Source organism: Oryctolagus cuniculus, chromosome X (genome assembly GCF_964237555.1).
Source record: "Oryctolagus cuniculus chromosome X, mOryCun1.1, whole genome shotgun sequence".
In the NCBI taxonomy this organism is placed as follows: domain Eukaryota; kingdom Metazoa; phylum Chordata; class Mammalia; order Lagomorpha; family Leporidae; genus Oryctolagus; species Oryctolagus cuniculus.
This window is the reverse complement of record NC_091453.1, coordinates 118,124,932-118,148,553: the sequence shown is the minus strand read 5'-3', so window position 1 is coordinate 118,148,553 and position 23,622 is coordinate 118,124,932. Positions and strand designations below refer to the sequence as shown.

The following is a 23,622-nucleotide window of genomic DNA, read 5'->3' as shown; positions in this document are numbered from 1 at the left end:
CATTTAGGGTTTTATTCAAAAAAGATCACAGAAATAATGAATGTGGGATTTCTTAGTGAAACTTTATATAAATATTATTCAGATGTAGGGAGTTCATATGATAGCATGTGCCTGAGGAAAATACATCATGCTTTCTCCTTCCGTTCACTCTCCAGCAAAAGGAGTTGAAGAAAATTCAAAATTGGCGAAAACACTGGTTTATTTAGTTTTAATTTAATCAGTGACCCCTGTAATTCAGGGGAAAAATCTATATTGGCAGCATAAGAATCATTCTGCTGAGCGAGGCTCAGCCCTGGCCATTGCTGACATCTGGAAATGAAGCAACAGATGAAAGATCTCTGTCTATCTCTATTTCTGTAACTTTGACTTTCAAATAAATAAATAAATAAAATCCATAGGGGCCAGTGCTGTGGTCTAGAAGGTTAAATTCCACCTGCAGTGCCGGCATCCCATATGGGTGCTGGTTCAAGTCCTGGATATACCACTTCTGATCTAGCTCTCTGCTAATGGGCATGGGAAGGCAGCAGAACATGGTCGAAGTACATGGGCCCCTATACCCAAATGGGAAACCTGGAAGAACCTCCTGGCTTTGGCCTTGCCCAACCCCAGCCATGGTGGCAATTTGGCGAGTAAACCAGCTGGTTGAATATATCTCTCCATTAATAAATGTAGCCATTCTGTTTCTTACCTGTATACTTATAAGTAATTATGTTGTGTTTGGGAGTAATTTTTACTTGATTTTTGCTGTCTAGTAAGATAGTTGACATTGTCATCCTCAGGACTTGTATAATAATGAAATATTCACAATATGACCTTTTCTAAATAGTGTGTTGCTGTGAAGGCAATGTTTGAAATTCATTTGAACTGTGAATGAAAAAATTGTTTGGCTATGTGGTGGGCATTGGGTATAGCAGGGCATCTCTATCCCTTATCAGACAGCCTGAGTTCTAGTCTCAGCTCCACTTTCAATTCCAGCTTCCTGCTAATGGGCACTCTGAGAAGCAGCAAATGAAAGATCAAGTACTTGAGTCCCTGATTGAATTCCAGACTCTTGGCTTTGTCCTGGCTCCACCCTGGATCTGTTGGGACATTTGGGGAGCAAATCATCCAATGGAAGATTTGTCTCCGTCTTCCTGCCTTCCAAGTAATCATAAATAAAATTTTAAATGGAAAAATAACCTGAATAAAAATCCAGTCTTGTTTCTGTAGGATATCGTCCAAAAGGTTCACTGGAATGAGTTGGCAATAGACTGATTAATAGGCCAAAAGGTACATAATTTTGTTAGCATGCATAAAGGGGAATCACAGTGTGATTATTCAAATAATATGATAAACTTCAGATGCTTATATATCTTTCTTCACAAGGGAGGGGGAGATGGAGAATGTAACAGTTGATGGGTAATAAATGACTTTATGTGAATGAATGGGTGGACTAAGTGCTTAGAAAGTAGTTAGTAAATGATTCTCTTTGGAAATTGAATGGGAGGAGATGGATAGTAGCTCCTGATAAACTCTTGTCCAGCTGTGGTTACCTTGTTCAGTTTTATTCCTGCAGATATGAGTTTAGTTAATGAATACACCAAGAAGGTACCAAACATAATCGTTTTCTTCTTTGGCTGTCTGGTCTTGGGGTAGATAAGGGAATATCAGAGTAAAACTATGTCTGGCATCTGCTTCTCTGCAAAAACCTTTAATTTAAAATAATCAGCATACCAGTGTAACATATTTTGGGGGTGAATTTCTTGAGGCTCCTGTGGATGTAAAATTGCACTATGCCCTTAGAACAGTTGGTTCAAGTGCCACTTTTACTAATCTTCACTAAGTCAGCCACTAAGAGCTTAGTGGATTTTGGATTTCCTATCTGCTCGCTCTCCTGAGATTATAGTCAAATATGCTTAGACAAGAATTTCTTCCTAGCTTGGTAAAAGTGTGGAGAAATGTGGTGAAAGGCTGACTTTCTCTCTTTCTCTTGTTCAGTGTGCTGGAGAAGAGAAACGTGTTGGTACACGCACAGTGTTTGTTGGCAATCATCCAATTTCAGAAACCGAAGCTTACATTGCACAAAGATTTTGCGATAATAGAATAGTCTCATCTAAGGTAAGTTCTTTTTTTAACTCAGTAGATGTTCATTTACTAAGTCAAATAATGCATTTTTTATGCTTCTGAGGAATTTGGTATATGTAGAAAAATACATATGTATTTATACAGGTCATATAATAACTATGGCAATTATTCCCCTGAAAAGTAGTTTATTAAAAGCATCCAACAAAGGGGTGGGGTGGAGTGGCATTGTGGCATAATAGGTTAAGCTACCAACCTGCAATGCTAGCATCCCATATGGGTACCAGTTCATCTCCCAACTGCTGCACTTCTTATTGAGCTCCCTGGTAATGGCCTGGGAAAAACAGTGGAAGATGACCCAAATAGTTGGGTCCCTGTACCCCATGGGGGACCTAGATGAAGCTCCTGGATCCTGGCTCCAGTGTGACCCATCAGTAGCTGTTGCAGCCATCTGGGGAGTGAACCAGCAAATAGAAGATCACCCTCTCTTGCTACCTCCCTCCCTCTTTCTCCCCACTTCCTCTTAACTCTGCCTTTCAAATAAATACATAAATCTTAAAAAAATTAGAAAAACAGCCTCAGATTCTGCTTTGTTATAGCTTAAAGACCATTCACTTGCTTTCCATTTTAATTCACAGCACCTGTGGATTCTACATATTAATTTTTTTAAGCCTGATGTTTGCTCAACCTAGGCATTATTTACCTGTGCAGAGCTTCTTAAGTTTCCCTTGGATGGTTGGGCTAGAATGTAAATGATTTGCATTCTCTTGGAGGGAGCTGTCTGGGTATGATTTTCATTTGCGTCTTTCAGTTACCTATCTGGCCCTATTTCTCAAGTACATTCCTGGATTCTGAAGTGTACATTCTGCTCTGTAAGTTTCTTGGCCTGTGAACTGTTCTTAAGACATCAGTCATTGTAACTGAATAATCATCTTACTTCACTGTAATATAGTGCTAAGAGCAGTGGCTTGGAAGTCTGAACACCTGCCTTTAAATCCTGGCTTGACCATTTACTCACTGCATCACCTTGGGCAAATAAATAATTCTGAGTCTGAATGTTTTCATAGGTGAAATGGGGCTAATACTCCATATGTAAAAACACTTTTTATAGCTCCTGTACCCTGTAGTTATCATTCTTCACAAATTAATTTGCTAATTTTTGCCCTTCACTGACCAGGCTGAGTGCAGCATGCTAGATGGCTGGCCCAGTGTCATCTCTTGTAGCATGGATCTTGATCATTTTCCTTACCTTCTCCTGCAGCCTAATGAGGCAGAGCTAAAATGTTGGTGACATTTCTTTCACTGCATGCTTGCAATTACTTTGGACCTAAAATACAAAATCATACCCTTCCTTAAAAACATACAACATTTTGGTTTTCAAACATGCATTTAATATCTCCTTTGGGTAGTGACACAGTAGATTATGTTTAACTAAGACATTAACTTGTAAAGTATGTATGGGATAAGTGAACGCTGTGTTGTCTAAGTAAGCAGGCTTATGGGCTTATAGAACATTGTGAATATATGTGGATAAAATGCCTGTGTCCTGTTAATGATATACCCTGTGGCAGAAATTTTATCTTCAGCTAGAGGTTTACATACCTTTGTTCAAGACAGTAAGTAATCCTTTCACTGGAAACTTTTACTTACTCATGGGTATCTGATTAAATAATCAATATACTAGATCTTTGACTCAGAGTCATGGATTTGTTGTGTTGGAAGAAACAAAGATACAAATTATTCAATTTGCTGACTTTACAGATGGACAAACCAAATCTAGAAAAATTAAGTTAGTGACATAGTCACCAAAAGGTGATGAACCCAGGAGAACTACTTGATAAGATATAATGGCTCTGAATAAAGAACCCTTTTTACATCATTGTGCTATTTACACTCCTTTGTTTTTTCTCTTTCCTTTTGCTTCAATGTGAGAAATAAATATTTTACAGAGAATTATTTTCTGTAGTATTTTATATGAAAGATGATAAAATGTCATACTGATGGTGAAGTAATGATAATCCTTTAGTTGCAATATATTGTGTACTTGATTTTATGTTCTTCCACTTTTGTTGGTAGGTAAAACAACACAATGAAGGGGTTTTTTTTTTGTATGGAGTAATTTTTAAAAATAGTAACCCATGATACAAATAAAATTCGGTTTTAAACAGATATAGATTATAGATACAAATATATAAAACTAGGATAAAGAAGTTTACATTTGTGGATAGCACTTTGGGCGTAGCAGGTAAAGCTTCCACCTACAGTGCCAGCGTTGCATATGGGCTCTGGCTCAAGTCCCAGCTGCTCCACTTCTGATCCACCTCCCTGCTAATGTGCCTGGGAAAGCAGAGAAAGATCACGCAAGTCCTTGAGCCCCTGTACCCATGTGAGAGAACCAGAAGAAACTCCAGGCTCCTGGCTTTGGATCGGCTTAGCTGTGGGTGTTGCAGTCATTTGGGGAGTGAACTTGAATGGAAGATAACATGCTCGCTCTTGATGTCTCTTTCTCTCTCTCTCTCTCTCTCTGTCTCTTTGCTTTTGCTTCTCTGTAACTCTGCCCTTCAAATAAATAAATTAAAGAAGTTTACATTGCTTTTTAATGATTTATTTATTTATTTTGGAAGTCAGAGATGGAGAGGTCTTCCTTCGTGTGATTCACTCCTCAGATGACCACAACACCCAGTGCTGGGCCAGGTCGAAGCCAGGAGCTTCATCCGGGTCTCCCACATGGGTGGCAGGCGCCCAAGCACTTTGGCCATCTTTTGCTGCTTTTCCCCATGCCATTAGCAGGTACCCAGATCAGAAGCAAAGCAGCCATGAGATGAACCAGCACCCGTAAACTAATACATTTTTATTTATTCCTCTATTATGTGTTTACCATTTCTTTTAATTAGCTGCCATTTAGTGGATTTGCTTTTTCATAAAAGCCATAGAGCAGGAAAAAAGGGGAATTGACAGTATAATAACTTAAGAAACAAAATGCTCAAGGGGCCGGGACTGTGGCTCACTTGGTTATTGCTCCACTTGCAGCGCCAGCATCCCATATGGGCGCCGGATTCTAGTCCTGGTTGCTCCTCTTCCAGTCCAGCTCTCTGCTGTGGCGTGGGAGGGCAGTGGAGGATGGCCCAAGTGCTTGGGCCCCTGCACTGCGTGGGAGACCAGGAAGAAGCACCAGACTTCAGATCGGCATAGCACTGGCTGTGGCAGCCATTTGGGGAGTGAACCAACGGAAGGAAGGCCTTTCTGTCTCTCTCTCTCTCACTGTCTGTAACTCTACTTGTTAAATTAAAAAAATAAAACAAAATCTCAGTACTGGGGCCGGCGCCGTGGCTCACTTGGTTAATCCTCCGCCTGTGGTGCCGGCATCCCATATTATGGGCACCAGGTTCTAATCCGGGAGTAGGAGGTGGAACGGGAGTTGGGGTGGGAGGTCAGGTTTGGGGGGAAGAACTGCTATATTCCTAAAGCTGTACCTGTGAAATCCCTAGTCATTAAATAAATGCTTTCTTAAAAAAAAAAAAACAAAACAACAACATGCCATGCAGTGCTCCTGTTCTACTCCTACCATTATCAGAGTCAGTATCACGAAGAGAAACCATCTTCTTAAAGAGAAATGACAGGAGAATGTAGCAGCCCATGTCACTGGTGATAGTACCTGAGGGAGAACCTTGCGGACCACCTGAACTTTGAGTCCAGCCTGGAATGCCAATAGAAAGCCACGTGCCCCACTAACCCCATGAAATGAGAGCACACTACCTGCTTCCCATCCCCTCCCCCCAGCTCCACAAGGGCTTCTGGAGAGTAGCAGGGAGGAAGTGCCATCTTAACAAAGTGAGTACAGGCTGCCTCAGCTGATGTCCATGTACTAGAATAGAAGGGAGGAAATGCCATCTTAACAAGACAAGTACAGTCAGTATAGTCTGCCACGGCTCATGTATGTGTGACTAGGGGATTTTATCTGAGGGATAAATCTGTAGTTCCCATTGATTCTGAGCCTGACCAGGAGTTTTGCAGTGGGCAGTGCCCCCACTTAAGCCTGTGAGGCTCTTTCCTCTCCTCTATATTACTGGTGCCTGTACTCAAACTGCCAAGGAAGAACACTAACAGGAAGCTGTATTTGGAAACGCCTCAGCTATCTCTGTGGACAGAACAGCCTCACAGGGCTGAGAGTGGATCTCCTGTTCCCTGTGATATGGGATTCATATAAACTAGGACTGTGAGAATTTTGTGGCTGAATGATAGAGCATGGAGTGTATCTGGGGCTTTGGGCAATGAGAGTGCCTTGCTTCAGAGGCTTCAGAGTGCCTGGGGTGGGTCATTGCAGAGGGTTCTGTGCTCACACTGAGGACTGCACAGATTCTTTGTGCAGTTCAGGTGAATGTATGTATGGGGTGTGTAGCCAATGTGGGCTCATCCTGGGCATAGATCACCTTGGAATAGAGGAGATGAAGCAGTGATCACACCAGCTAATGCCATCATACCCTCCCTCCTGCTGACAGTAGAGGAGATCTACCACACCCAATGTGGGTGTCAACTTGGACTCTTGAACTACCCTGAGCACTGACCAGAGCTCCCTGGCCCCACCCTGCACATGCCTCGGAATATCTAGTGAAGGAGCAGACACACCACTAAGCCACAGAGGCATATTTCAAAGATAACAGCCACCAGAGGAGAAAAGCACAAAGTGGTTCCACAAATGGCTAAAAATAAATGCAAAAACATGAGAAATGTGAACAAGGAAGACAGTATGACTCCCTCAAAGGAGCAAAACAACACTTCTGTTTAGAATGTGAGGACAAAGAGATTGATGAAATGCCTGAAAAGGAATGCCAAGAATCATCATAAGATTATGCAAAAACAATGAGAAGGAAATTTATAAGTTAAATCCATAAATCACATGGATGTAAAATTATCCCATGAGATAAAGGTATTGAAGAGAAATCAAACTGAAATATTAGAAATGAAGAATTCAGTATGTCAAATATAATAGAAAGCCCCAACAACAGACTTTGATGCACAGGTAAGAATATCGAAGCTAGAAGACAAATATTTGGAAATAGCTCAGTCATACAAAAAAAGGAAGAAGAAAACTGGAAAATTGTGTTCGAGATTTATGGGATACTGTCAAATGACCTACATGTCTTAGGAGTTCCTGAAGGCGTGGAAAGAGAGAATGGATTAAAAGCCCTATTCAGTGAAATAATAGCAAAAAATTTCCCTAATTTGGAGAGACATCCAAGTACATGAAGCACATGGAACTTCTAATGGAGATTATCAGAAAAGATCTTCAACATTTCATGTTATAGTCAAACTTTTAAAAGTAAAAATGAAGATTCTAAATTGTGCACAACAGAAATGTCAGATTACCTTCAACGGATCTCTAACTCAAATGACAGCTGATTTCTCATCAGATCCTACAGGCTATTAGAAAACCTCAACCCAGAACACTGTAACCAGTAAAGCTCCATTTGTGAATGAAAGTGAAATGAAGAACTTCTAAAACCAACAAATGGAAAGAATTTTTCACCACTCATCCAGCCTTACAAATGATGCTTATGAATGTGCTATACATAGAAACACAAAAAGACAGTCATCATTATGAAATAATGCAAAGGCAAAAAATCCCCTAGTAAAGATACAAAGGAGGGGCTTGCACTGTGGTATAGTAGATAAAACTGCCACCTGCAATGCTAGCATCCCATATGGCCTCTGGTTCAAGTCCTGGCCATTCCACTTCCAATCCAGCTTGGTGCTAATGTGCCTGGGGAAGCAGCGGAGGATAGCCCAGGTCCTTGGCCCCTGTACCCATGTGGCAGACCCAGATGAGGTTCCTGGCTCATGGCTTCAGCTTGGCTCAGTCTGAGCCATTGTGGCCTTTTGTGGAGTGAACCAGCAGATGGAAGATCTCTCACTCTCTGCCTGTCTCTCACTCTCTGTAACTCTTCCTTTCAAATAAATAAATGTACAAAATTACAAAGGAGTCCAAAACAAACAATAATATTTAAGGTAAAATGGCAAGGCCAAGTCATTACATATCATTAATAACCTTTAATGTAAATGGCCTAAATTCTCCAATTAAAATATATAGACTGGCTTAATGGATTAAAAAACAAAACCAATCTGTTTGCTGCCTGTAAGTCCTAGTATCAGGCAAAGTTGACTTTAGCACAAAAACTGTTAAAAAGAGACAAAGAAAAGCATTATGTAATGATTTATGGGATCAGTTCAACTGGCAGATGTGACCATTGTATATATATATTACCTAATGCTAGGGGGCCTGGCTATCTAAAAAAATTTTAATGGGTCAAAAGGGATGGTTCAACATGTAAATCAGTAAATATGATATATCACATTAACAAATTGAACAATAAAAACCACATGATAATCCCAATAGATGCAGAGAAAGCCTTTGATAAAAATGCTACATCCTGGCCAGCGCCGTGGCTCACTGGGCTAATACTCCACCTGCGGTGCTGGCACTCCAGGTTCTAGTCCCCGTTAGGGCACCAGATTCTATCCCGGTTGCTCCTCTTCCAGTCCAGCTCTCTGCTGTGGCCTGAGAGTGCAGTAGAGGATGGCCCAGGTCCTTGGGCCCTGAACCCGCATGGGAGACCAGGAGGAAGCACCTGGCTCCTGGCTTCGTATCGGCGCAGTGCCCCGGCCACAACGCACCAGCTGTAGCGACCACTTTGGGGGTGAACCAATGGAAAAAGGAAGACCTTTCTCTCTCTCTCTCTCTCTCTCTCTCTCTCTCTTTCTCTCTCTCTCTCTCTTTCTCTCTTTCACTGTCTAACTCTGCCTGTCAAAAAAAATTAAAAAAAATGCTACATCCTTTCATGATAAAAACCTTAAGCAAAATGGGTATCAAAATGAATCCATTGATCTCCAGCTAATCTTTGACTAATCAGATAAAATCAATGCCTGTAGGAAGGACAGTCTCTTTAACAAATGGTGCTGGGAGAGTTGGATCTATGCATGCAGAAATATGAAGTGATACCCCTGACTTACATGCTAAATAAAATAAGGTTATCAAGGATCTAAGTCTGTGACCTGATACCATCAAATTACAAGAGGAAAACATTTTGGAAACACTTCAAGACATTGACATAAGCAAAGACTTCTTGGAAAGTATCACAGAAGCACAGGCAATCAAAGCAAAAATAGACAAATGGGGTTTCATCAGTTTAAAAGTTTTTGCACTGCAAAGGAAGCACCAAACAAAGTAAAGAGGTAACCAAAAGAATGGGAGAAAATATTTGAAAAACATGCAGCTTGATAAAGGATTAATATCCAGAGTCTGTAAAGAGCTCAAGAACATCAACAGAACAAGCAATCCAGTTAAGAAATGAGTAAAGAACAAGAACAGGCATTTTTCAAAGGATGAAATTGAAATGGTCAACAGAAACATGAAAAAAATGTTCAGGATTACTAGCCATCAGGGAAATGCAGTCAAAACCACAGGGAGGTTTCACCTTACCCCAATTAGAATAGCTATATCATACAGAAATCAAAAAACAATGCTGGTGAGGATGTTCAGTGAAATGTACCCTAAACCACTGTTGCTGGAAATGTAAAGTAATACTGCCGTTGTGGAAGGTAATATGGAGATTCCTCAACAATCTGCAAATAGATCTACCATGTGACCCAGCTATCCCACTCCTAGGAATTTACCCTAGCCAAAAGAAATCAGCACGTGAAAGAGTTATCTGTACTCCCATGTTTATTTCAGCTCCATTCAAAATAGCTAAGATATGGAATCCACTCAGATGTCCATCAACCAATGTATGTATAAAGAAAATGTGATCTATATATATATGTATACACTGTGGAATACTGCTCACCTGTAAGAAAAATAATGAAATCCTGTCTTTTGCAATAAAATCGATGCAACTAGAAAGCATTATGCTGAATGAGATAAGCCAGTCCCAAAAAGAAATATGTCTTTCCCCTGATCTGTGGTAACTAAGGTAGTACAAAAAATATAATGTATATCAGCAATTTGACATTTAATTATTATTTACAGCCTTTCTCTCCACTGTTGAGGAAAGAGGTTTTTTTTTTTTTTTTTTGTCTTGCTATTTGTTGAATCTTTACTCAGTAGAGGATTAAACTTGTGATTTTAAAAGTATGTCATTATAAAAATTAAAAGAAAAAAGCAAGAAAAAAGGATTAGAGTGAGAAGTGTCACTATGCTCCTAAATCGGTATAAATGAAATTTGTTCACCTTATATAAATATAAAAAATTTTAAAAATAACTCTTAATTGGCTGCTTTTTTGCTTTACAAATACCATCACAAATGTCAGTGTAACACTGAGATTAACTTTTTCTTACAGGGAATACTGATTGCAAACATTTTGACCTACATTAAATATTATCATAAAATTGCATTTTTTCTTCTTCTGAGACACAAAAACTTTCTTTAGGAAAACTTGTCCTCTGCAGCATTACTATGTAAGTAAGTACTCTGCAGAGACTTGCGGGAATCACACAAATTTTGTAGCTGATACAAAACTCATAAATGTTCTTTCTTTTTAGTAAAATGAGCACTGATCTACCATGCTAGGATTTGTAGCATCTTTAGCTTCTATCAAGTTTACCTGTTCTACATTTTTTTCCTGTAAAAATTCTGATCCATCTTGAAGACCCTTCAGTGGGATAACACTCAAGGAGCTCCACATAACTCTTTGCAGATATACCCAAGGCTAAAATGTGAACATCTTGGATCAAGTTTCAAGCCTAAAATTACATTCATACTTTTCCTCATTAAAACAATCAGTATGGTTTGTAGAATTTATTAGACTTCTCTTTGTGTTGGTCTTATCTAACCCTGATAGTACATTTTATTTTTTTAATTTTATTTAAATTATACAAGTTTCATGTATTTAATATATACAGATTTAGGAACATAGTGGCATTTCCCCCACACCCTCCCTCCCACTAGGGCTCCAACTCTTCTTCTCCTGCTCACATTCCCAGTCGTAATTTTTACAAAGATCTGTTATCAGTTTACTTAATGATCATATATTTAACTATGCACTAAGTAAAAGATTTCAACAAACACTGGACTGGAAGAGAAAAGGACTGTAAACAATCATTAAATCTCAAAATGTCTATTTCACTCAAATACGTAATAGTTCAGGTACTCTACTAGTTACTTCAGATCAGGGAAAAAAATGATATCTGTCTTTCTGGAACTGTCTTATTTCACTAAGCATAATAGTTTCTAGTTGCATCCTTCTTGTTTCAAAAGACAGGATTTAATTTTTTTTACACCTGAGTAGTATACCATAGTGTATGTATATACACCATAATTTCTTTATCCAGTCAATAGTTGATGGGTATCTGGGTTCTTCCATAACTTACTTATTGTAAATTGTGGTGCAGTAAACATGGGGGTAGAGATAAATATTTTATGTACTGATTTCTTTGGGTTTGGATGAATTCCCAGGAGTGGGATGGTTCGATCATGTGGTAGGTCTATATTCAGATTTCTGAAGTATCTCCATACTGTTTTCCACAGTGATTGCACCAGTGTACTTTCCCACCAACAGTTTACCTTTTTCCCCACATTCTTGCCACCATTTGTCCTTTGTTGATTTCTGTATGAGAGCCATTCTAAATCCTAAGCCAGAAAAAACAGAGAAAGAGAACTATAGACCAATATCTCTGATGAACATAGATGCAAAAATCCTTAACAAAATATTAGCTAATCGAATCCAGCAACATTTCAGAAAGATCATTCACCTGGACCAAGTGGGATTTATTCCTGGTATGCGGGACAGTTCAACATTCACAAATCAATCAATGTGATACATCACATTAACAAACTGAAGAACAAAAAACATACGATTACCTCAATAGATGCAGAGAAAGTTCTTGATAAAATGCAGCATCCTTTCATAATGAAAACTTTGCTTATAGAACATTCCTCAACACAATCTAGGCAATTTGTGATATACCCAATGACAGCACCTTATTGAATGGGAAGAAGCTGGAAACATTTCCCTTAAGATCTGAAAACAGACAAGGATGCCCACTCTCACCATTGCTGTTTAATATAGTCCTGAAAGTTCTAGCCAGATCTATTAGGCAAGAAAAAGAAATCAAAGGGTTTTAAATTGAGAATGAGGTAGTCAAAGTATTGCTATTTGCAGATAACATGATTCTATATACAGGGGATGGAAAACACTCCACTGAAAGACTATTGGAACTCATAAAATTAATGTGGAGGGGCTGGCACTGTGGTGCACTAGGTTAATCCTCTGCCTGCGGCGCCGGCATCCCATATGGGCGCCAGGTCCTATTCCCAGTTGCTCCTCTTCCAGTCCAGCTCTCTGCTGTGGCCCGGGAAGGCAGTGGAGGATGGCCCAGATTCTTGGGCTCCTGCACCTGCATGGGAGACCAGGAGGAATCACCTGGCTCCTGGCTTAGGATCGGCACAGCGTCAGCTGTAGCGGCCATTTGGGGGGTTAACCAACGGAAGGAAGACCTTTCTGTCTCTCTCACTGTCTATAACTCTACCTGTCACTAAATAAAAATTAAAATAAAATCAATGTGGAAACATTGATAGCGTTTGTATAGACAATGTCAAGGCTGAGAAAGAACTTTTAAGATCAGTCATGTTCACAGTAGCTCCCAAAAGAATCCAATACCTTGCAATAAATTTAAACAAGGATGTCAAGGATCTGTACGATGAAAATTACAAAATATTGCAGAAAGAAATAGAAGAAGCTATTTAAAAATGGAAAAATCATGTGCTTTCATCGTTTGGAAGAATCAAGATTATCAAAATGTCCATGCTACCAATAGCAATTTACAGATTCAGTGTGATCCTAATCAAAATACCAACAACATTCGTCACAGATCTAGAAACAGTGATACTAAAATTCATATGGAAACACAAGAGATCCCAAATAGCTAAAGCAATCTTTTACAACAAAATCAAAGCCAGAGGCATCACAATACCTGATTTCAAGACATACAATGGGAAGTTATAATCAAAACAGCCTGGCAGTGGCACAAAAACAGATGGATAGACCAGTAGAACAGAACAGTAACTCCAGAAATCAATTCATGCATCTGCAACCAACTTAGCTTTGACAATGTAGCTAAAATCAATCTCTGGAGCAAGGACAGTCTTTAACAAATGGTGCTGTCTTTAAAGATCTCAAGAAACTGAACAACAAGAAAACAAACAGTCCACTTAAGAAATGGGCAAATGACTTAAATGGGCATTTTTCCAGAGAGGAAATCCAAATGGCCAACAGACACTTAAGAAAATTCTCAGGATCACTAGCCATCTGGGAAATGTGAATTAGAACCTCAGTGAGGTTTCACATCACTCCAGTTAGATAGTACATTTTAAAAGTTATTGAGTTGTGATCTCAATGTGATAACTGTGTTTGTTCTTTTATCTGAATTATTTGAATGAACAAGAAAAATACTTTAAAAAAGCTCTGGCTGGCGCCGTGGTGCAGCGGGTTAAAACCCTGACCTGCAGTGCCAGCATCGCATATGGGTGCTGATTCTAGTCCTGGCTGCCCCTCTTCCTATCCAGCTCTCTTCTATGGCCTGGGAAAGTAATGGAAGGTGGCCCAAGTCCTTGGGCCTCTGCACCTGCATGGGAGACCTGGAAGAAGCTCCTGGCTCCTGGCTTTGGATTGGCTCAGCTCTGGCTGTTGCCGCCATCTAAGGAGTGAACCAGCAGATGAAAGACCTCTCTCTGTCTCTACCTCTCTCTAATTCTGTCTTTCAAATAAATAAAATGAAACTTTAAAAAAAAGTTCTAAAGTTTTAAAAGATAATTGGTAATGTGAATAAAAGACTGTTGTGATGCATGGAATTGTATTTAATGCCTACATGAAGGAGAGTTGATAATAAAATGGATTGTGTATTTTATCAAAGTAAATAGTTTCTCTGGGTAGGACTGCTTATTTATAACTGCATGCTTATTTACAACTAACCTTAAAATAGTTATTTTTTGCTTTGTATCCACATACTTCTAATGTTAGAAAATCCAGCACTTATCCTTAATTCATTCACAGTTGGCTGCTAATATTATTTTATGTAGCAATTACTTCATTGATTATCTACTTCCCTTTCTCTTGTGCTGTATCAACACATTAGAACAAGTTATTTGGCATGTTAACTTTCTCATCAACATTTTCTAAGCTAGAATGAAAATTAGAGGGACTTCAGATTCAAAGTCTTAAGCCATTTTTTGCTTAAAGTAAAGCAATAGGCTCAAGGTCAAGATTCACTTTAACTTCCTTCCTTTGAATTAGGAAAGTTGTGAGTGAACTTACACGATTTTTCTTTCAAATCAAATGGTAGATGTTTGAGGTGGTTACTATAGCTTTTTAAAATTTATTTGAAAGAGTTACATAGAGAGGTAGAGCCAGAGAGAAAGAGAAAGAGGTCTTCCATCCGCTGTTTCACTCCCCAAATGGCCGCAACCCCCAGAGCTGGGCTGATCTGATGCTGGGAGCCTGGAGCTTCTTCCTGGTCTCCCATGTGGGTGTAGGGCCCAAGCACTTGGGCCATCTTCTACTGCTTTCCCAGGCCATAACAGAGCTGGATCAAACTGGTGCCCATATGGGATACTGGTGCTTCAGGCCGGGCTTTAAACCATTGTGCCAAAGCACCAGCTCTACCTATAGCTTTTTAAAAGATGGTTTATTCATTTGAAAGGCAGAGTTACAGAGGGAGAGAGGGAGAGAGGGAGGGAGGGACGGAGGGAGAGAGAGCGAGCGAGCAAGATCCTCCATCCTCTGGTTCACTCCCCAAATGGTTGCAATGGCTGAGGCTGGACCATACTGAAGCTAGGACCCCAGGAGCTTCATCCTGGTCTCCTATACACCTGAAGGGGCCCAGGCATTTCGACCATCTTCACTGCTTTCTCAGGCACATTAGTAGGGAGCTGGATTGGAAGTGGATCAGTCAAGACTAGAACTGGTGCACATATGAGATGCCAGCATTGCAGGTGGCAGCTTATCCTGTTAACACCACAGCGCTGGCTCCAACTTTATCTTTTCATGTAATTGCATCTTTAGTGCCCACAATTGTATACCAGTTATTTAATTCACTGTAAAACAGATTATAAATGCATTGTAGATTCTTGAAGCGCTAGTATTTGTCTATAGAAGCTATTGTTTAATTACATGAATACTAAGATAATATAAAATGTTTTTATTGGTTTCTCTGAGCAAGAATTTACTTGAGAAAATAAGTATGTAAGGGTAGACATGTGATGCAGTGCTTAGGTTGCTGTTTTGGCCTCTTAGTTCTAATCCCAGGTGCTCTGCTTCCATCCAGTTTCATGTTAAGCATGCACCCTGCGAAGCAGCAGATGATAGCTCTAGTACTTGGTTCCCAGCCACCCATTTTGGAGACCTGAATAGAGTTCTGGTTTCCTGACTTTGGCTTGTCCCAGTCCTGGCTATTGCAGGCATTTGGGGAGTAAAGCACTGGATGGAAGGTCTCTCTCCATCTTTTCTCTATCTCTGCTTTTTAAATAAAAATGAGAAAAAAATCCCTAGTTCATCTTTACAGTGTGTAAAACAACTGCTGTACACATTTTCTTCCTGTATTTTTGGTTTGTAGCAACTCACCAAGCCTGAGTGTCTACTTTTTAGATAAATAAATTATTTTTAATAACTTGATATAAATGACTAATTCAATTTCACTTTTCATTATAAAACTTTCTAAAACATAAGAGAATATGTGTTAGAAAAATTGTCTAAATTAAATATTACCATTGTGTTATAATAAAAATGTGATGGAAGCTTAATTTACTTTTCAGTTAAACCAGTGGAGTTACTGACCAAGACACGAGTTGTTGTTTTGTTTTTTTTTTTTAAAGATTTATGTATTTATTTATTTGACAGGCAGATGGAGAGAAAGAGATCAATCTTTCTTCCATTGATTCACTACACAAATGGCCACAACAGCCAGGTTTGCTCCAGGCCAAAGCCAGAAGACATTAACTCCATCCTGGTGTCCCACGAAGGTTTCATAGTCCCAAGTACTTTTACTATCATCTGCTGCCTTCCCAGACACATTAACAAGAAGCTGGCCAGGACTCCAACCTGCATGTTATAGGATGCGGGTGTTGTAAGCAGTGGCTTAAACCCACTGTGCCACAACACTACCTGTTGAAGAACAACACCCCAAACTAGTTGTATTACTATAGAACCCAAATCTGTGTCTGCCTACCTGAAGTGCAGAAAGCCAATCACTGCAGGGTGGTAGAAGAAGGTCTTCATTGCAAAGTGTAGAGTAACATGCCCAACAGCCATTGCTTAATTCCTGGGCTCCCTGAGGAGTGAGGGGAGATGGTTCTTCTAGACTGAAATTGGGGCTGAGAGGTACATGTTCAGCTTATGTCCTTGTTCCTGGTTGGTCATTGCTCGTGACCTTCCTTTGGTTGGTCAGAGAATCTATGCTCTCTATGGAATTTATGATTTTCAGGTGGGCTTCAGTTGGTCCATTGGGTTACATGTAAGTAGTAATTACCATCTTCGCTGGACCTGGAATTCTCCTAAACAAACTCCTCTAGATAATACTGGCAACAAGGTTTTTTTCTATTGGAAAAGCAAATGACTTGTTGAGTCTAGTGACTCGAACTTTGTAGTGCCCACTATACAACACTATCAATTCAGTGAATACCTTTTGATAAAGGACAGGCAAGGACACCTTGTGCTAAGGGAGGCAGATGAGAAATTGGGTCCTGTCTTTACATTATAGGGTTCAGTCTCAGCTCCAAGGCACAAGTATTAATTAGAATTTCTCATATGTTTTCTGTATGCCAAACACTGTTGTTGACATCTGTGGGAAGAAGACTTAAGACATGCTTGCTGGCTTTTTAACAGCATGAAGAAGACGGCATTAGCAGTAGTTTCCTATGAAGGGAATAACCAGAGTTCCTCAATGAAACAGTTCATTTAGTAAATCAAAACAGTGGAGAATTAACATTTGGAGCTTAGCATCAACAAAATGTTTCCTATTGATGTGTTAACAATACTCCTTCCATAGGACTTTAACTGTCCTTATGCTTATTTGTTTAATAAAAAAAAAAAAAGCCTTTTTGGCAACAGAAAGTCAATCTGCCAGAAGCTCACCTGTCAGGCTGGTGTTGAAGTTTAGTTTATGGCTTTAGAAAATTGATTTTAAGTAATTGGTAAGTTACGATCTAGACAGTGTCAGCTCCTAACTGGTTTTTGTGGGGAGCAACCCGGACTGGACTAAGTTACTGGAATTAAGACTTATTCTATGCATCTGCTCTCCCACAATATGGCGCTGGGAGAGAAGAAAACAGCTTCTACACAGCTGCCTCTTGCCAACTTGAGTGATGACCTCCAGGAGCTGATCCTGCTCCTGATTGGAGGAGAGCAGCGTACTCGGCATGTGGGCAGCCGAGTTAGGATTGGCGGAGGAGGACTATAAAGGAGGAGAGAGACGGCATGCACCAGGAACATCTAAGGGGAACATCTAAGGGGAACACCTGTGCAGCCCCCGAGAGAGCCGGCCGGTGGTGTGCCGCTCCCCCGCGGAAGTGGGGAATGTGGCAGGGGGAACCGCCCTTCCACGGAGGTGGAAGGGACGGTAGCCAACCCGGGAAGAACCAGCAGCAAACCCGGGGAGGGCCAAGCAGACAAAAGAACAACGCAGAGTCCTGTGTCGTTCCTCCGCGAAGAGGGGGAGCGACATAATGGTGCCGTGACTCGGATATGAAGCCTAGGCAGGGTTTTGTGTCGTTCCTCCACGAAGAGGGGGAGCGACAGTTTTGAGTTTTTTTTTTTTTTTTTGATTGCAAACTACCTTGGGACTTTCACAAAAAGTGTGGACTATCTCCTTTTAAGTGCTGTATATCCATACACAATTCTACACTTATTTTTGAATGATCCTCCCTTAGGTGCTTCTTGGACCCTATGGGAAGAAACTTCTAAGTTGGATATTGGTTGTAATGTAGCTCACTAATGAATGTATTTGACTTTGTCTTCATTCTCTCATGATTGCCTGAAATTTGAGCTTTGTAAAAAGAGAGGTTAGTTGTCAATTCCCATATACTCTACAACTTAGGCTTTTCAGTTACCTTTTTTTTTTAAAATTTTATTTATTTGAAATAGCTACCGAGAGAGGTTGAGACAGAGTCTTCCATCTCCTGGTTCACTCCCCCGCAACGGCTGGAGCTGTGCCGATCCGAAGCCAGGAGCCGGGAGCTTCCTCCAGATCTCCCACGCAGATGCAGGAGCCCAGGCACTTGGGCCATCTTCCTCTGCTTTCCCAGGCCACAGCAGAGAGCTGGAGCAGCCGGGACTCGAATCGGCGCCCATTTGGGATGCCAGCACTTCAGGCCAGGCCATTAACCCACTGCACCACAGCGCTGGCCCCTTTAGTTGCCTTAATAATGGGTATGTTCTGATATTGTGCAGATAATTTGGATGGAGACCACTGAAGTATAAATTTAGGCTTTTAGGTTAAGAAACATTTACTCTTTCTTGTTTCTGGGTATCTTTATTAAGTCATCTAGAAAATCTAACTTCTTCTGTTTACTTTTGCATAACCCAGTCATTGAGTTTAAGGTATCAGTGAAAAAAATACATGTGGTATGACAGTTGACCTGAGAATTTTCTCCTTCTGCCTATGTGCAATTGAGTATGGAAACCTTTATCAGTTATCAATTATCATAGCCTAGGGTGGTGTGTTGTTGATTAAAGTGATAACTCTCTGGGACCTAAGGTTGTATATATACCTTTTCAACTGTCATGGAGTTGTATCTCTGAATGATCAAGAATCCAGAGGTTAGCTGAAGCATAGGAATTCATTTGTTCATTCATTCTTCCAAATAATGGATTCTCTACTTAGTGCCAGTCACTGCTAGGTATTGGGAAAAAAGTAGTAAATATGATAAATGAATTACCTGTCCTGATAGAATGACAGGAATTATATATCAGATGATAGGAGATCACATATCAAGAGACCTAGTTATATCAGAGAAAGCAGAGGTAGGGGAACAGCCATTAAAATGCTTCATTTCTTGGCCAGCGCCATGGCTCACTAGGCTAATCCTTTGCCTGTGGTGCTGGCACCCTGGGTTCTAGTCCTGGTCGGGGCGCCGGTTCTGTCCCAGTTGCTCCTCTTCCAGTGCAGCTCTCTGCCCTGGCCCGGGAAGGCAGTGGACAATGGCCCAGGTCCTTGGGCCCTGCACCAACATGGGAGACCAGGAGGAAGCACCTGGCTCCTGGCTTCGGATTGGCGCAGCGCGCCGGCTGTAGGGCTATAGCAGCCATTTGGGGGGTGAACCAATGGAAAGAAGATCTTTCTCTCTGTCTCTCTCTCTCACTAACTCTGCCTGTCAAAAAAAAAAATGCTTCATTTCTGAAAAAAAAAAGTGTTTACATGCTATATTTAAATGTATACATTTGCATGTGTCTGAGGTTTCGGTTTCAAATTGTTGGATATATTAAATGTTACATTATATGATAATCTGGAATCATATTAGCCAACACAATTAGAATTTTTCTAGTTTCCTTTCTGATAATATTCTTTTTTTTCTCCTTTACAGTATACACTTTGGAATTTCCTCCCAAAGAATCTGTTTGAACAGTTTAGAAGAATTGCAAATTTTTATTTTCTCATCATTTTCCTTGTACAGGTAAGATATCCATAAATACCTATTCAACTTTGAGAAACTTCATTGCTTCAAACACATTTTCGATGAATTTATAACCTTGAAATGCTCAGTGATTTTTCTTAAATAAAAAGATATCCTAAGGCTTATCATAATGTGACTTTTAAAAGTAGAAGTATTACATTTTAAAGTTTAAAAGATTGTATAGCTTTCTAAAGTTGTGTTTTTACTAGAAAGCATGTTTAGATTCTGTTGTCACTTTCTTTAAAACTTTCAGGGATTTCATCTTTTTATTCATTTTACAAGGACACGATTCATGTACTATTAAATGAAATAGTACATATCAAAATTAAAAATGGTTCAAACTAACAGTTTATTAAGCACTAGTTTCAGCCTTAAAAAAGTTATCACTCATCTTCCTGACTTCCAGTTTTGCTCTGCCTCATTCACTTATTCACTTTACGGGTGGCTAAAAGTCTAGAAGATTGATCTGCTTTTGTTTGTTTCTTCTACTATTTTGTGTTTTAAATTTTAGACATTTTAAATTGCATCTTCCATCTTTAAGTCTATGTACTATTAAATTTCTCCTTGCCATAATTACCTCATGAAAATTTTACTACATTTAAAGGTACTTTTTTTCTCATTCTGTTTTTTAAACAAAGCAGAAAAATGCCAATGAGATTGCTGAAATACCTTGTTGATGTTTTTTTACCCTTAAGGAATTTATATTGTGGCTGAAGAGACAGTCATGTTTTCATTTAATTTAATAAAGTACAAGTTCTTCAAATAGTGTGTTCAAAATGCTGTGGGTAGAACTTCAGAAAGCTTCAAATAATCAATGATAACTTAAACTGAACATCTGAAGTATTACAAGGTGTTTACCTGTTGGAGATGTCAGGCCTGTATCTCAGGGGTAGGGAAAAGGTTGCCTAAAAGCACAAAGCCATGTAAAAATCTTATATGTACACAATATTTGTAACACAGGATGAGGCAAGGCAGGCCTGGCTGGGCATGGGAGATGAGAGTGTATGAGTTGTGAGGGCAGATTGAACTCATGATTTCCATTCATCAAATCAAATTTTCTTTCAGGATTTCTTATTTTGGGAAATTTCAAAAACACTCACCCAGGTTTTTAAGTAGACGCTTGGAAGACATCTTTAATTAACAGTTGCATTTGTTTACATACCAGTCCTGAAATTTTTCCCTCCTTCAGAATTTCTTTTCATGTCTCTTGCTACCATCCTACTGTTTCACCAGGATTATAGCAACAGGCTCTCAAGTGCACTCTGTCCTCAGCTCCTGTTCCTTTCTGATCCATCCTCCATGAACCAATGAGAACAGTCTTCAAACTGCACTTCTGTTCATGTGTCCTCTCCTGTTATAAAACTTTCAAGGATTTCCCATTGTTTATGGGAAAAAGCGTAAATAGCTTTCTCAGAGCTAGAGGGTCCTGCTCATATCTGGTCCTTGCTTCCCTCTCCAGCACTGTCTCATACCACACTGTCTCTTGCCTCATTGTCTCTTGCCACCGTTTATTTTTTTACTGTTCCTGGAAAGCCACCTTTGTCTAGATAACACTTGTTTTACTCTTCAGATCTCAGTGTCTGCACACTTGTTTTAATGTCTGATTTTCCCTGTAAGCTGCTACCTACAAGAAGGCAAGGACTTGTCTCCATCCTATTTAAAGCAACATTCTAGAAACTGGCTGATAGTGGCATAGGGTTGACTGAGTAGTGCTCAACAAATAGATGGTAAATGAATGGATATATTTTTATAAAGGAATTAATCCAAGTTGGGATAAAATCTAAACCTGAATTTAGGGCTATTTCTTTAATTGTGTTGTAGGTTACTTTTGTTTTAATGAAAATTAGCATTCACTCTGCTATTGTAATATGGTTTGTCTGCATTTCTGTCTGAAGTGTTTGTAACATATAAATGCTACTTATGAGTTAATGGCTAATTTTCATTTTGCTTTAAACTTAATTTCTTTACCTAGGTCACAGTAGACACACCAACTAGCCCAGTTACCAGTGGACTTCCACTTTTCTTTGTCATAACTGTTACAGCCATCAAACAGGTAAATTTCTTGTTTGTGTTTATGCCTACATTTCAGTCCAGGTTAGTTTGAATTTCATTGTCAAAGGCTCTGTCATATTTATATACAATGTGCAATATCCTTGTTAGATTTAGTTTATATTGAAAACCAGTTAAAATGATTGTAAGGCAAATCCTTAATTTATTTGCTTCTTTCTCCTCAATCTTTGTGTGGGGAGCATAAGCAAAAAAGAAAGAATAGGAAGAAAGTATAGCTCAGTCGGAAAATGGGATGTGTATTTTTAATATGCATTAATTGTTTCAGTGCAGTACATCTGAAAAATTTTCATTCTAGTGGAGGTTTTGTTGTTGCCTATGGCATTGAACACAAGAGCCTAAATATTTTAATTTTATTGGGTTCATTCTGGTGCTAAAGTGGGTGGTGGGTAGAGAGGACATTTATTGCTATTTCTTATATAGCTTTCAAACTACCACATATTGTGATATATATGTCAGAAGTATTTTGAGCATTTTGTTTTTTGGTTTTTTTTTTTGACATGTAGAGTTAGACAGTGAGAGAGAGAGACAGAGAGAAAGGTCTCCCTTCTTTGGTTCACCCCCCAGATGGCCGCTACGGCCAGCACTGCACCTGTCTGAAGCCAGGAGCCAGGTGTTTCCTCCTGGTCTCCCATGCGGGTGCAGGGGCCCAAGCACTTGGGCCATCCTCCACTGTCTTCCTGGGCCACAGCAGAGAGCTGGACTGGAAGAGGAGCAACCGGGACTAGAACCCGGCGCCCCTATGGGATGCCGGCACCGCAGGCAGAGGATTAAGTAAGTGAGCCACGGTCCCGGCCTCTTGAGCATTTTGTATACTAGTGTCTTTGAAACATTCCAGATGAAATTGATAAGGGAATAGGGGAACTGGAGGTGAAGGAATGGGTAATGATATTTATTATGTATGGAGCTAGTCCACAGGACTTGTTTAAAAATAAGTTTTTAGATAGTACTTAACAAAGGGCTTTTAAAAAGAATCCCAAAGAATCTTGCAAAATGAAGGCCTATTTAAAGATATTGAGAACAAAATTAACTTTCCTTTTGCAGTTATCTGGTCTATCTTGCCCACCTGGAACTGATATTTAATCAAGTGTTTGGTTGCTAAATAAAGGCTTTGGAATGTTCTTTCCCCTAGGCTGTTAGGACTATTTCCTTTAATATAATAAAATTTCAGTTTCCAGGAATAGCACATATGGCTTTCAAAGGCTTTTATGGATTCATTCTACTCCTAATAGTAGTTCATATTAGGGCGTTTCTAAACAAGCATCACAGAATGTACCCTGTGAAATGATATCCTAGTGTAGTTATCAAGAGGGACAGAAGAATGCATATAGCACCTGAAGGGAAGAAAAACAGATGAAGGTGATCAGGAGATTTTTCAAATAGTTGCGTTTGAAAAGGTATAGACATTATTCCTACAAAAAAAAAGGAAAAGGGTATAAAAAAGTAGTCATGCTCAAACATCCTCTTTCCTTATCCCAAAGAAAAGTGAGCTATTATATTTTTCCGTGATTACTTTTAACTCAAAAAAGAACAATTTATAGTCTTTATTCACCAAGTCATTGAAGAAGTTTAGCTTTTTGATCTCCACAATATATCATAGATTCTCTGCCAAAACAACCCTCGTGTGCCTTTTCTCTTCTTTGCAAGTGTTGAGGAATTATAATATTTCCTTAACTGTTCCAGCAATCTACTTACAGTACGTATTGAGGAATATTAGTGGTTGTCTTAAGAAAATTAAAACCCAAAATATTTTTGTTCTAATTGAATAGATCGAGAGAATTAACGTTAACTTGAACATGAGTAGAAGTAGAAGAATAAATTATAGTCCTTCACAGAT

General features: G+C 39.5%; 1 protein-coding gene across 24 annotated transcripts in view; it reads left to right on the top strand.

Annotated features, from left to right (window-relative positions):
- The window catches only part of ATP11C (ATPase phospholipid transporting 11C), a 207,749-nt gene that overhangs the window by 85,103 nt on the left and 99,024 nt on the right, over positions 1 to 23,622 (top strand). For all 24 annotated transcript variants that reach the window (XR_011385560.1, XR_011385562.1, XR_011385561.1 and 21 more), the window contains 3 exons: positions 1,978 to 2,097; positions 19,629 to 19,718; positions 21,691 to 21,771. Coding sequence is in view for 20 of the 24 variants with exons in the window: in XM_051831579.2 (XP_051687539.1) it covers positions 1,978 to 2,097; positions 19,629 to 19,718; positions 21,691 to 21,771 (291 nt within the window). In the remaining 4 variants the exon portion in view is untranslated. The remainder of the gene's footprint in view (positions 1 to 1,977; positions 2,098 to 19,628; positions 19,719 to 21,690; positions 21,772 to 23,622) is intronic.